Raw genomic sequence first — 14,890 nt, forward strand, 5'->3', positions numbered from 1 at the left:
TTATTATAGACATCATACACAGTACAGACACAGACAGGAGGAAGAAAACCTAGTTACTGGGTGGCATCCTTGAAGAGACAGGGCTAGGAGTACATGCAGATGTCAAACCAGAAAGGAACTTATTCTCTAAGGTAGGATTGCTAAACAAAGCCTTGCCACTGGAGTTACAAGCCATGCCCTCGGGATGTAAAACAAGACAGAGGCTTGATTTCAAATCAAAACTTTGCAGAGAATATAAACAGTGATATTTCTGAGGTCTGGCCTAGTAAAAATATCTTCTAAAAGGAATAAAAAATAAAAGTTAACTGCTGATGATGTAGAGAAGGAGAAGAAAAACAAACAAACAGCAAAAACAGCTTAAATATGCCTGGGAACCTCTTATTCTCATGCAAGTGGTTCCTCCACCAGGAGAAATGCTTAATTACTGTCCAATAAAGCTGAACCCCTTGGCCTAGGAAGGGGAACACTGTTGCATCACATGGCTGGGAAGCAGCGAGTTGACTGTATGGGACCCTTGGGTCATGTGATCCCAGCCCTAGCAGGGAGCAGGGAGTGACAGGGAGCTGCTGCTTGCTGGTCTGTCCCAAAAAAGGAAGGAAAAGGCCATGAAAAGGCCTGGGAGTGATGGGGGTTGGGGATATGGTTTCCACTACCCTCAGAAGTCTGAGGATGAATAGGCTTAGAAGCAACAGGAAGAGATTTTGAGTACCCATTTTATTCACCATTTCTCATGCCCCATGTTGGGCGTCAAAAATGTTGCAGGACTTTTCCTTAGTTCTGGTAAAGATGGGGTTCTTTGTCCCACAGCCATGAAAATTCAGGCTTCCAGACAATTTGATTGGTGAGTAACACAGGGTTTTATTGGATGAAAAAGGAATAAAAGGTGGAAACAGGGACTCTTGCTAGGCCAGAGTCCCTGCTAGAGTGCTTCCCACCTCACAGTTCAGATCCCAGGTTCCACACAGGATGAGGAGTGGCTGGGCTCCTCCCTGCTGCAAATGTTGTGAACCTCTGTGTCTCCACCGCAGTGCTCAGGCTGGTTGTGGTTTTTCTGAGGACCCCCTCCCACCTGACTGTCTCAGATGCAGGAAGGTGAAGAATCAGGATCATTAAGTCTATCATTCTACCACCCACTAATGGCATTATCATGCAAGGCAAAGGCTCCAGGCAACCAGGGATCTGTCAATGTGCACAGGACAGCTGCTTGCATCAGCTCCCTCTCATTTTCAGTCTGGACTCGGATTTCCCTTCTGATGATTTCTCCTCTTTTCCCACAAGTCCTTTTCTCCTAAGCTTTGCATTCAAATGATGTCTTGTTCCCTTTCAGCTAGAAGTATTAAATATTTTGAAGATTGAGTGTTTTCAGAATATCTAGCCCATAATATGAGGAGAAATATCAGTGCAAAAATTATTAAAATTATTTATTAAGATAGCATATAATTTGCTTTTCTAGCCTATAGGACGTGGCTATCTGGCTTTTGTAACTGGGCTTTTGTAGTCTGTAAAATTTTTTCAATAATGGGTCTTATTTTCATTCAACAGTGTAACAGTTATCCAAATAGTTGGAGTTGGGGTATTTGTGGACCAGGCAGAAACACAATAAGAGAAATAAAAGAAAATAGAAGTTCATTGAGGAGGGGAGTGTAATTTTATAGTAGGAGATAATTTTAAGGAAGAGATTATGGGAATCAGCAAACAAAATGAACAGAGGGGAATGGAACAGATATGAGTTAGAATGAGAAAGTTGGCATTGAAACAATTGAATAGTGTATACGTGTTCAATATACTAAGTGCACATGATAAAAAGTAGTTTAATTATTTTAATTAACTAGATTATTGTAATCATTTCATGCTATATATGTACATTAAAAAATCACATTGTACACCTTAAATATATACAGTTTTTGTCAGTGATATGATTTTCAAAAAGTAGTTTAATTATTTGGGAAGCCTTTCTAAACAATGTAGGAATAGGACCTGAGTTCTGAGATTTGACCTCACTTATTTGGGTTTTTTTTTGTCTTTTTCCTGTAATGCCTACAGCCCTCCCTTTTTTCCTTCTTTCTCCAGCTGCTCTATGTAAATTACATGCTATGAGATATAGAAGATAATTTCTTATCTTCACCACTTAAGTGTGGGTAGATACAAATCAGTAAGATTGGCCTGTGTTTCATAAACTTTCCAACGTTAACCATCTTAAAGCAGTGTAAACCCAAATGATCTTATGTCCTTGTACTCCATTCATAATTGATATTGTGAAAAGTATATGCAAACAAAGTTGAAACTTAGTAACAAATCTTGAGAGCCACAATTATCTCATTAATATGTTCTGAGTAAAATAAAAGCAATTTTCTCATTTTACATTGTTCATATTACAGTTTTAACATGTTGACTAGTAAGACACAAATGGTTCCGGGTTTTTCACTGAATGTAATGTAAAGTTTTTGAGAAGAATATATGCTGTTAAGTAAATATCATTAAAGATTAACAATTCTTTGAATACTCTTTTCAACTGCTGATGTGATGTACTGGCCTTCAGCCAGTACACACAAATTGTGCTATGTATGAATCAGTTCACAGTAATTATTACAAAGAATAAGAGCTAGTGGGAAAAGAGCTAACAGTCTGCTTACATTACCATCTTTAATCCCTAACTTGAATTCAATGTGTATATTATTTTAAGGATGTTTATTATCTATTCCAAACATCTAATGTGTTTGTATAACAGAATTGTGCTCCAAAACTTCCTTTTCTGAAATAGCAGGATCAAAATAATTTATCCAAACCTTAAGAGTTTATAAGAAATATTTCATTAAAAAAATGACCATCTTGTAGACATTCTTCTGATATGGCTTAAAAAGTACATTAATCAGTGTTGTCTGGGAATCATTTACATGATTTTAGTTAGATGTAGAGATACTTCGTAGTTCACGCCGTTTGCCCTGTTTTTCATTCTTGAGGATTTTAAAATTCATTCAAAATAGTTTATTTTCATGAAATCAGAATTACGCTATTTATTATGCGGAGAGCAAAGGAGTTTAAGACATGATCTCAGCTTTCCATAAACATCCAGTTTTATTAACAAGAGGAAATAGAGTCAGATAACTTGGAGTATAATCAAGTGTGCTGAGAACCAGTGGTCATAGTAGTTGAACTCTTGGATTAACCACTGAAAGCAGACTTCTTGGAGAGAGAGCCTAGGACAAGGTAACTACTTCCTGGATAGGTGAACTTCTTGCTGATAAGCCATACTGCAGAAATTTGTAAGCTTTGAAAGAATTTTTGACTGGGAATGCTATTTATTTATTTATTTATTTGAGATGGAGTCTTGCTCTGTCACCCAGGCTGGAGTGCAGTGGTGTGATCTTGGCTCATTGCAACCTCCTCCTCCCAGGTTCAAGTGATACTCTTGCATCAGCCTCCTGAGTAGCTGAGATTATAGGCGTGTGCCAACACACCCAGCTAATTTTTTTTATTTTTAGTAGAGATGGGATTTCACAGTGTTGGTCAGTCTGGTCTCAAACTCCTGACCTCAAGTGATCCACCTGCCTGGGCCTTCCAAAGTGCTAGGATTACAGGTGTGTAACCTACCTATAATCCACGTCCTGCCTGCTTTTCTTATTAAAGTTATGCTGACTTGCTTAAGAACCGCAAAACCTAGGGATCTCTATACTTGAAAGGGCAAAGGAACATGTATTTTTACATTACTAAAGAATAATAAGGATTTTAAAAGTTTATCTCTGAAATTTTAAATGTTTTTTACCCATGTATTTAAAATATTTTCAAATAATTTTTAAGTCATTTGCATTTTAAAATTACTTTTGCCATGGATTTTCTGTGTTATATGAAGTGTTTAGAACTGCTCTCTTCACTAAAACCCTTTCATAAAGATCTATGGAAGGATGTTTACTTAGCTTAGGCAAATATAAATAATATAACCAAAACTCTACTACTTTGATCTACTATGTTTAAAAAGTCTATATTCAATTTTTTTCAGATATATATACATTTTTTAAAAGGAGAAAGTGCTCTTTGCTAACAATTTTTCATCAACAGCAGAATCAGAGGAATATAAAGAGCTTTGTGAATTTAGAAAAATAAAAATAGTAGAGCCCCATTTTTCACCTGTAAAAGATTCACTTCCTAACTCCTCTGACTCTTGTTTGCAGCTCTTGTTATTGCTTTGCTTGTCAGCTATTTCTTACTAATTTTCTATGCCAGGTGGAGTTAAACATCCTGAATATCACACCATTTATTCTCTCTCTGTGCTCTACTTTTCAATAGCGATACATCTACCATTGCATTTGATTTCCTAGTAAGCAAACAAGGAGTTAGTTCTGATTCTGTACTGCTCTCGACTTTCTGATCATACCCAACTCTAAAACCTTTTTCACTCTTTGGCTTACAGTACCTAAACTCATCTATTTCTGTTGTTCCAGTGGTCAATTTCTTTGTTCATTTCTGTGTTTCAAGTCCCATCTACTTTGAGCCTATAGTTAGACAAATCTCCAAGCCCAATTCTGCCCCATATGCAAATGAGATTAATAACATTGAATTAATTATTCAACCTTTTAAATATAATATCTATAAAATGAAACTTTATAGGATAAAAACTGCACTGTCAATTCCCTGTTATGTTACTCTGCCCTTATTGACTACCATGTATCTATTCTTACTCAATTTGTCCGTTCCACAGTGATACATCAAATATATAGAAATGATTTGAATACAGTCCACACTCTTAAATAATTGTATCTGGCTTATACACAGAATTTTATGGTTTATCTGTGTCCCAAACCTCAGCATCACCCAATATACCCATGAAACAACCCTACATGTACACCTCCTGAATCCAAAATTTAAAAAAGGAAGAAAACACAATTTATATTGAAGTTTGGTCATGTCCCTCGGTGAGACTACCACTGCTGAATCCGGTCCATGTTGAGCTTCAGCTTCCTCTTCTCTGAACTAGTATATTTAATTACAAAACACACATGTGGGGCCATTTATATATATATACATTTATATATAATCTTATTTTGTACTTTCCATGTTTGTATCTTTTCCCTCAAAATAAACAGAATAGCAATGAAAAACCTTTAGAATATGGATCATAGACTAAATACATTCAGTGTGCTTCCCCTGACCCTCCCTTTAAGGCCTTAAGTAGCAGACAGCCTCTAGTATATCAAGCCAGAAAAAGATGCCAACTCTCCAAACTCAAAGTCCAAGGTAGATTTAATGAACATTCTGTTGTTGACTTTTGATTTAGCATTAAAATTTGTGGCCGGGCGTGGTGGTTCACGAAAGTAATCCCAGCACTTTGGGAGGCCAAAGTGGGTGGATCACAAGGTCAAGAGATCGAGACCATCCTGGCCAACATGGTGAAAGCCCATCTCTACTAAAAATACAAAAATTAGCTGGGCATGGTGGTACACACCTGTAGTCCCAGCTATATGGGAGGCCGAGGCAAGGGAATCACTTGAATCTGGGAGGCAGAGGTTGCAGTGAGCCAAGATCGCGCCACTGCACTCCAGCCGGCGACAGAGCAAGACTCCATCTCAAAAAAAGAAAAAAAAAAAATTGTTTAAGTATGCAAAAAAAAGTGGTAGATACAGAGGAATATGTTACATAAATTGTGATTTAAAGAACAGTGGCAATCAAGGGTCTGGTTTTATTCTTTTCTCATACATTGTACGATGATAAAATGTGCTTCAAAATGAAAAATATTGTGTGAGTCATTTCTGGTATGCATTTATTGTAAAACTATGATCAAGCATATTAAAGTAAGAATTAAAAGATGCAGATCTAAGGCTTAGCTTTCCCATTTAATATAAGTGATTGTTTGAAGTATCGGATTCTTTAGCTTTCTTTGGTCTTTTTGTATGAGACCTTGACATTTAAAGTAATAGTGCCCATTGCTGACTTAATTTTAAACGTAAACATAAACTTGGGCACTTACATCATGCAACTGTACTTTCTGGTCAGTCAGGAGATGCAGAACATACCTGTATTACTTTTGAAAAGTTATGAAAATTAAATCACAAATACACAAATATGTGTGTATATATAATAGTTTTTTTCTCAGAGACCTCAGCTCACTGAGAATACATCCACACACAACATTCAATACACAGTGACACACAGCAATTCTATTTTAAAAGCCCACAACACAGAGCCTGTTAAATTACTTTTGCTATTCTCCAATAAAAGAAGTATAGAAATTGAGAGTGAGTATTTAGTGAATTTTGTAGCAATCCGATATTTGTTGAATGAAAACAAATTTAAAACCCTTGGCTTATGTTTTATATGACTTTGTTTTGTAAAGATTATTGTTTATGATTATTGGCTTTCATCGTTTTTTATGAAAATATTGGTCCTGAGGGTTTGAAAATTAAAGCAAAACAAATTTTAAAAAAATGGTCTTTCACCAGGGGGTAGAGGGGGAAGAATTTTATGGTTTAACTATGTTATTTACTAATTCATTTGATACAATAGGCTTTATAATTCTTATCATCCCCATTTTATAATTGGAGAAAATGAAATTCAAGAAATAAGTAACATTGTAAAGTCTCACACATGGAAAAGTATTCTGAAGTTGTAAATCTGTTTATAGATTTTTAAATTCAAAAACATGTCTTCACAATCACTGCTTTTAAAAGTAAATATACATTTAAAATTGAACAGTATTGTTAATTTTAATTTCTGTACTTCAAATAATATTAAATTATGGCAAATGCACATGCCCTTCTGATTTTTTGAAAACATTCATTTGATTGCACTATTTTACAGCTGAAATCCATTGTAGTGCTTTAATTTTCTGATGTGGGGAATGTAAGTATAGAAAGAGTTCAGATTACCTGCTAAGTTTTACAAACACTGGTTCTAAAATGTATCTGCTATATTTTCATGTAGGTTGGATTAAAATTAAGATATCTAGTTCCTTTCTGTCACTTGCTATTACTTGGAGAAATGCTTATCAAATATGTCCTAAATCGTATTTCATGTGTTGCTTTTGGTATTATATTTGTATGTTGATTATATATTATATTGTATTATTATTAGATTATATTGCATTATATTCTGTACTGAAATGTAGAATATGTTGTGAAGTCTGAAGACTCAGAACACGATCTGAATTTGTAATGTTTTTTTATTTTTTTATTTTATTTTTATTTTTAAGACAGAGTCTTGCTCTGCTGCCCAGGCTGGAGTGCAGGGGCGTGATCTTGCCTCACTACAAGCTCCGCCTCCCAGGTTCACATCATTCTCCTGCCTCATCCTCCTGAGTAGCTGGGACTACAGGCACCTGCCACCACGCCTGGCTCATTTTTTTTTTTTTTTTGTATTTTTAGTAGAGATGGGGTTTCACCGTGTTAGCCAGGATGGTCTCCATCTCCTGACTTCATGATCTGCCTGCCTCGGCCTCCCAAAGTGCTGGGATTACAGGCATGAGCCACCACGCCCGGCCCACCGTCTGAATTTTTAAAGAACTGTTCAAGACTATTGTAATAGTAAAATTTATCACTAAACATACTTAAGCAAGGCCTATATTTTTCAGCTGAAGAGGCATTAAAAATATATTTTCTCATATTTACTGTAGAATATAGAAATGATGTTGCAATGCAAAAAGAAGAAACTAAAATCACCTGTAGTTCCTTCATTCAGATAAAGGCACTATTACATTGTGATCTTATTCACCATTGTTTTCCTCAGCAAGCAAGCAGTTCTTTGCCTGTAGCAAGTCTTAATAAATGTTAGAGAATGAAGAAATGAATGAATTAGTGAACAAGAAACGGATATACACTCATATGAATTTTTTAAACAAAAGCTAGATTATACTATGAGTATTGCTTTTTAACTTGTCCTTTTTTCACATAACAAAAAATCACTAGCAATTACATGTATTCTGTATTCTGCTACAGTAGCATTTTAATAGCTGTATCGTATCCTAGTCTATGAAAACAGATTACTAATATAACATTTGTTGAATTAGTATAATATATCTGCCATTGATATTGCCCTGTTTCGAATTTCTACTGGATCCCGAAATGTCTAAAATGCTTTGCAATTGGAAGCAATATGCCCTTCGAGCCCTATCTCTTCTTGTCCCTGTCCCCTGACCCCAACCCAGTTTCCACCTGGGCCATTATTTACTATTTCCCAGCAGTGACACCAAGCTCTCTCCCTATGTGGGCCGCCCTGTTTACAACACACTCTTCCTTCTGCCTTGAATGCTCATCCCACACCTCTTTCCTGAGAGCACACATGCAGCCTTCCAAATTCAAAGCAAAGATTTCACTCCTGGGTCCTTTATCACAGTGACCTCAAGAATTAGCATAAATCACATAGAACAAACTATCTAGTAGAGTTGGAGGAAACTGAAGTTTTATTTCAATTCAGAAAGACGAAAAGCATTTGATAGTCAAATCTCTAGGCAACTTTATTTCCCTGTTGTCCTGTTAATAAGAAAAAAGTCATCTAAGACAGCATGTTCTTTTCTTCTCTTCAGGAAACAGTGGCATTTAATTCTTCTATTCTGAGGCCCCGTGTGATTGGAGAATGGATTGGTAGAGAAGAAAATGATGCTGATCCCCTCGCTGCTGAAATGCTACAGCCTCCAATTCCAAGAAGCAAAAATGACCAATGGGAAAGTGAAGATAGTGGCTCTAGCCCTGCAGGAAGGTGAGATGAGCTAGCTGTCTGCTGAGATTCTATATTACTAGTCATTAAAAGGTAAAGGGAAAATAAACCCAAGTGGTTTTTATGAAATCCCTTTTAGTAATTTTTTATGAAAATTATGTTAGTCTATACATAGGATACAAACATCAATTGCTGTCTCTTAAAATGAGGGTTTCAGACCTGCTTTGGGGTTTTGGTGTTGATTTTTTTTCTTCAAATCTAGATCACCATGTCTTTGCTACTGAAACCAAATAGAGAAATAATTTCAAGGATATGCTGCCAGTCAAGACCTACTATAATATTAAACAGAGAGTGGCTGGCTGTTAAGAATTGGAGAGGGGGGACTTCTGATGTACCAGAAAGATATTGTTAATCATCAGGGATAATAAAAGTATTAAATGTATAATAGACCGTAGGAGGCAAAGTTAATATTGACCATAAAGAGAGAGAAACCTTAGTTAGAACGATTTTAGAGTTGATAACTATGATTGAATATATTTATTAATATTTTCTTTGTATAATTTTTGAAACTACCATTATTTGTAAATGTGAAAGTCTATACTTTCATTTCACTCAGACCCCTGATGCTTAAAATGGTGGCAGGAAATTTACCTTAAGTGCCCATGTGCTGGTAATAGTGAATTAATGTTGAATTGTCCAGATCTTATTTATTGGGAAAACTATATTCAGAGTAATTTTTTTTTGTAATACCAGTTGCAATGAGTAAAACTCAAAACAAAAATGAAAACTTCTGCAAAGTATCTGGGATGAAAAATGTCATAGGAGGCATGGCTTAGACAAGACTGCGAAAACAAATACTCATGAATGGAAATGGGACAGGAGCTTAAGCTTTCTGTGAGTGTTACCAGCTGCCCATCACAGAAGAGTTTTTCCTATGCATAGCATAGCCACAGTAACTTGGTATTTTCTATGTTAAATTTAGCAGCAACCAATAACTATTCTTTGTCAAGGAGAAAATTGTATTTTCTACAATGTAATAGCTTTCAGGGGTTCTTTGTGGTGACTTATCACTTGGCTGGAGGGAAGGAAATTCAGAATACTCATTAATGTGCTTCAGGCCTATAGAAAATTGATTCTATTTCCATGAGAAATAACTTTTAAATTATTTAAATAGTTGAAGTGTCTTGTAAGAGGAGAAGAAAACCATTTATAAAGATCCATTTACCTTCTTTGTGAAATGCCAGATCAATTTCATCTGTCAATGAGAGTAATTTTTTTAATACCAGGCTTATAAAACCTACTAGACCTTTATCTTTATTCATTGGTAAATCTTTAGTTCTTAAATGTAAAATTGAGAAATGTCAACTTTCATTTTACTTTCATTTAGTCATAATAATAATCAGAACTATTTATCGCAAGTGTTAGTGCTTCTATTTTCTTCCTAGCTTCAGTGAGCTCTTATTCCTGCTTGAATACTCAATAAGGGAGAACTTTTTCTCTAATCCTAGTGGACTCCCTTACCTAGAAAACTCAGTCCATGAACATGTCTCTTAAATGTTTGTCTTAATTTTTTTCTTTATTTTTCTGTCTTTAAATTATAAATTGAGGTATTACACTATGACAGAAAAGAGCTGGTGAAATTCTGCTCAGGTGCCCCCATTAGAATAGAAAGAATACATGCATATCTGAATTAAATTTCAAGAACAGCAGTAAACTATGGGCTAGAAACTATATTTTCTCCATCTTCTAATACAAAACAGGATTTTTGAATTTATACCAGCAACTCACACAGCGTTAGATTTGATTTGGATCAAGCAGAAAGGGTTGGAGAAAATTTTTTAATGACTCCAGAGTCTGTAACTATAGTATTAGCTTTTACACTTAAATAGAAATGAACCTGTACTATACTTTAATGACGAACTGACAAAATCATATCCTAGACTCCTGAAAGAGAAAACTTAATTTTCAAGCATGACTCCATCCATTTTTCACCCCACCCTCTCCACTGGGGCTGGCACATTTTTGTTGTCGTTTAACATCTGTTACATGAGTGACAAAGGCACAGGCTGACGCTAGGCATCTGCTAAATAAAGCTTATTGACAAGAAGAACTGTTTATAGTCTTATCTTTATTTCTTGCAGCCTTTCCTATCTCAATTTTTCTCTATTGTGTATTAAGTCTTACTCAAATGGCTACTGCAATGCTCCATCTTTGTTACATAGCCAGCTTTCCTTTTCCTGCAGAATAATAGACACATGATAGGCTAGAATTTCACCATTAGATTAGAAGGAATTAAATAAATGGCATAATAAACCTTGAGAGCTTTATGGGTAGAAGCTTACCCCCCTTTTTTAATGATGTACTGTATGTGAACTTCTTCCCGTAGGTCCCCCAAACACGACGTTGTATGAAGAGGTCAAGACGTACATTACAAATAGCTTGATACAAATGACACCTGAAGCATTAAGTGATAGAAAAGAAATTGTGAGGGTGATAAAGGGAAACTAGTAGAATAAGACAAGAGATACTAACATGGAGTCCTGCCACATCTTTCTTAGATTCTCAAAGCACTTCAGAATTGAGTGCTTAAGAAAGAAATTAAAGCATTTGAGCAAGAAAAGTGAGAGGAATTCACCAAAGAGAGAGGTGAATGTGTTGGGAAATGATTGAAGGTTTTCTGTGATTGTCAAATCCTACCAATTGGTATCAATTCCTATGGCTTGCCTAGCTATTTAGTGGGAAAACATATACATTCATTGCACATTTAGAGTTATTAAAAATAGTCCCACATTTATAATATAAATGTAAACAAAAATTGAGTTTAATAAGCCTATATAATCTTATTTTAAGCCATCTTAAACTTTGCAGTAGCTGAGTAATGGATTTTCTAAAATTACTTGTTAAATTGTAATGTGAATTTATAAATAGGCTCATCAGGCCTTGAAGCCTAATGAAGTTCCTCTACAGCTGAACCACCTTATTAAAACAAAATAATATCCATAAATACTGTAGATCTGGTGAATTGGCTTTATTTCTTAAGTGAACACGGTTATTAGATTGAAAATATGTCATAAAGAGAAAATTTTATAATTTAGAAATGTGTATGAAATATTAAAATAAAAGCTAAATTCACCGCCCATTAAGAAGTTTTCTTTCCATTAAAACTCATAATTGCTTCTAACATATCTGTGAATAAAACCTGGAAATGGTCCCCTTCCTCTTAGAATTTTTTCTATTGGCAGAAAGAGACAAGCAGTAAACAAGCGAATATACAAATATATGCCGTAAATTCAACTAGTGATAGGTATGATGGAAAATAAATCAAATTTAGTAATTTAGAAATAATCTAACATGCAAATTTAAGCATAAATAATTTTAATTGATTTATACATAATCTGCCAAAGAAACCAAAGAACAGAAGTCTTGAAAATATCTAAAACACACAAAAATTATACCTCATAACTTATAAATTTCTTAATTTCTTTTTTCGTACAAGTTCAATCCAAAACAAATTTCTTTTTTGTTTCCCCTTGATGCATTTTATTTGTAAGTATGTATTACATCCCTAGAAAAAGAATCCCAGGATTTTCCCTCCTGTGTGTTTTCGTCTTGCTTCTTTGTGGTCCACAATGCCAGCTGAGGTTGTCAGTACAATGAAACCAAACTGGTCAGATGGGAGCAGATTATGCTGCCATTTTTTTAGATCTTTGAGTTGCACATGAAACCTGGGGCTGATCACTCCACACTTGTTTAGCCTGCCTGCAAGGTTCACAACAATCTTTCCAACTCTGTGATCATCAATGATTTCAGATTCGCCTGTGGAACCATGCTTCGTCATCACAGTGAGAAACTGGACGATGACTTGGAGCATGACTTGATAAGAACCTGGTGTTTGTCTCTCTTTTTAGCATTGTGGATGCTCCTGAGAATATCAGCCAGGACATTCATGTGAACCATTGTGGCAGCACGGGAAGATGGCAGCAGGAAGAGAGAAATTTCTATCTTTTTTTTTTTTTGAGACAGAGTCTCATTCTGTCACCCAGGCTGGAGTGTAGTGGTGTTATCTTGGCTCACTGCAACCTCCACCTCCCAGTTCAAGTGAGCCTCCCACTTTAGCCTCCTGAGTAGCTGGGACTACAGGTGCTCCCCACCATGCCTGGCTAATTTCTTTTAAATTTTTTGTAGAGATGGGGTTTCACTATGCTGCCCAGGCAGGTCTTGTATTCCGGGGTTCAAGCAATCCACCCATCTCAGCCTCCCAAAGTGCTGGGATTACAGGCATAAGCCACCATGCCTCGCCAAGACAACTTTCTTTTTAAAACCAAAAGAGCATACATTTAATTTCAGATCATTGATGATGTCATTTCGACAGGTTCAAATTTTTCTTTTTATTTATTTAGTATTCATTTGCTTTTGTTAATACCAGGTAATGTGCTAGATACTGGATAAGACCGACATGACAAAATATCCTAGACTCAAAGGAATTGCTTAAAAGTGGAGGAGAATGATTTTTAAAAAGTTTTATTTCTGCTCAGTTCACACAATGCTAGGTATATGACAAGCACTTAAGTGTCTGCTAAACTGATTCTAAAAACATCATATTTAGATCTGCTTAAAAAGCTCTTGTGCATAAAAATCTATATGCAACAATTGAGTGCGAAACTTTTCATGATCTCTTCAACTTCCAAGGGTTTAGCATGAAGAGCTCCCTTTAATTAATGACTGGAGTTAAAAAAAGGGCACAGGTTCAGCCTACAAGACTGTGAGGGTGAACTCAACAAGCTTAGGAGGTAGTCCAAGAAATCATCCAATTTTTCACCAAAAAGAATGCATGGAATCAGATCAAACTAATGTTTACCAACCTATGCTCAGAAGGAAAGTGTGAAACTAAATGGAGCAAGCTCAGGGCCATGAGGGAGACAGGAGTCAGGAGGAGGAGGGCCAGTGGTCAGAATGAAGGCTCAGGAGGCTCCACCTGCTCAGGCAGGCCCATGGGGGAGGGTCTGTGGGGTGACCTCTTTAAACTGTTCCTTTCCATTTGATCCTGTTTAGAAATCACTCTTTTAAACCAAAGCAAATGGATTCCTTGAGTATATGAACACCAAATTGAAATATTAACTGCTAGTCTTTCTCATCAGGCCTCTTTTTGTTCCCTTTCTTTCGATGTGAGATATTACTGCTCAAGAGGAGGTGTTCACATATCCAGGATGCTCCCCCTTGTGTTCTCTGAACACATAATGATATTAATTACCACTTAGAGACTGCTCTATGTGCTTTGCATATCTTAACCCATTTCATCCTTATGAAAATACTATTATTCAGAAATGAGAAAACTAAGTCCCAGAGTGGCTACATCCCCATCCCAAAACTGATAGCCATTAGGTCATTGAGCTTGGCTGCCTTGCTTCAAATTCTGTGCATTTAAATCCTTTGCTCTATAGTCTCTCTTCAGAAAGCTGTTCTAAGAATCCTGTTATTAATCTTTAGGTTCAAATCTGGGAAAGAGGGGCCTCAGAACCCTAAGTGCTCTTAGAAAAACCCCTCTTGTTCTGATCTCACTGGACACTGTCTGCATGAACACTCCTGCGTCCCTGCAGTAGGCTGCTGTTTTTTCTTAATGGTTGTAGGATCCACAGGCTGTGGGACTGGAGAAGAGGGTGGTGTCATCCTTTATCCTCTGCTGCTTCCAGATCTTGCTGTCTCCTCCCTAAAACAATCCCCAGTTCTGCATCTTGTTCTGAATTTCCCAGTGTGTTAATTTCCCACATCATCTTCTAGCAATAATTTGCTAACTGTCAGTCATTCCCCTTTCTCTGAATATTCAAACATCCAGCTCCTGTAACTCTCCCCAGTAGCTTTGCTACATTGATGAAGTCAGCGTCAATATCATCGGTAATCCTTCCCCAAACCTGGCCTCTCACTTCCTTTGCCTACTCTTTGCCACGTATCTTGAATTCCACCCTACCTCCCCCATCACTCTCTCTGTCATATCGTAGACCTTCTCATTCTCATTATCTGCAAATCCATGATATCAGTATCAGGCACCTCACTTTCTGACTAGCACCTCTCATCTTTCTGGTTCATTGCCTCTAACACTCAGCTTTAATTGGGACTCCCAAAACACTGAGACTGCCAATGTTTTATTGTTTCTCACCCACCTTGTTCTTAATTTTTCTCCTTAGTCAGGTTTATCTGTGCCCCATCATGGTAATTGGTCCCTTGGATATGCCCTCAACTCTTCTGCTCC

General features: G+C 36.4%; 1 protein-coding gene and 1 pseudogene across 5 annotated transcripts in view; one reads left to right on the forward strand and one right to left on the reverse strand.

Annotated features, from left to right (window-relative positions):
• Nucleotides 1-14,890, forward strand: part of C8H8orf34 (chromosome 8 C8orf34 homolog) — a 477,170-nt gene that overhangs the window by 173,782 nt on the left and 288,498 nt on the right. For all 5 annotated transcript variants that reach the window (XM_025394226.1, XM_025394228.1, XM_025394227.1 and 2 more), the window contains one exon: nucleotides 8,513-8,685. In XM_025394226.1, coding sequence (XP_025250011.1) covers nucleotides 8,513-8,685 — 173 coding nt within the window. The remainder of the gene's footprint in view (nucleotides 1-8,512; nucleotides 8,686-14,890) is intronic.
• Nucleotides 12,209-12,612, reverse strand: LOC112630096 (annotated as a pseudogene).

The sequence above is a fragment of the Theropithecus gelada genome, chromosome 8 (assembly GCF_003255815.1).
Source record: "Theropithecus gelada isolate Dixy chromosome 8, Tgel_1.0, whole genome shotgun sequence".
NCBI classification, from domain to species: Eukaryota; Metazoa; Chordata; class Mammalia; order Primates; family Cercopithecidae; genus Theropithecus; species Theropithecus gelada.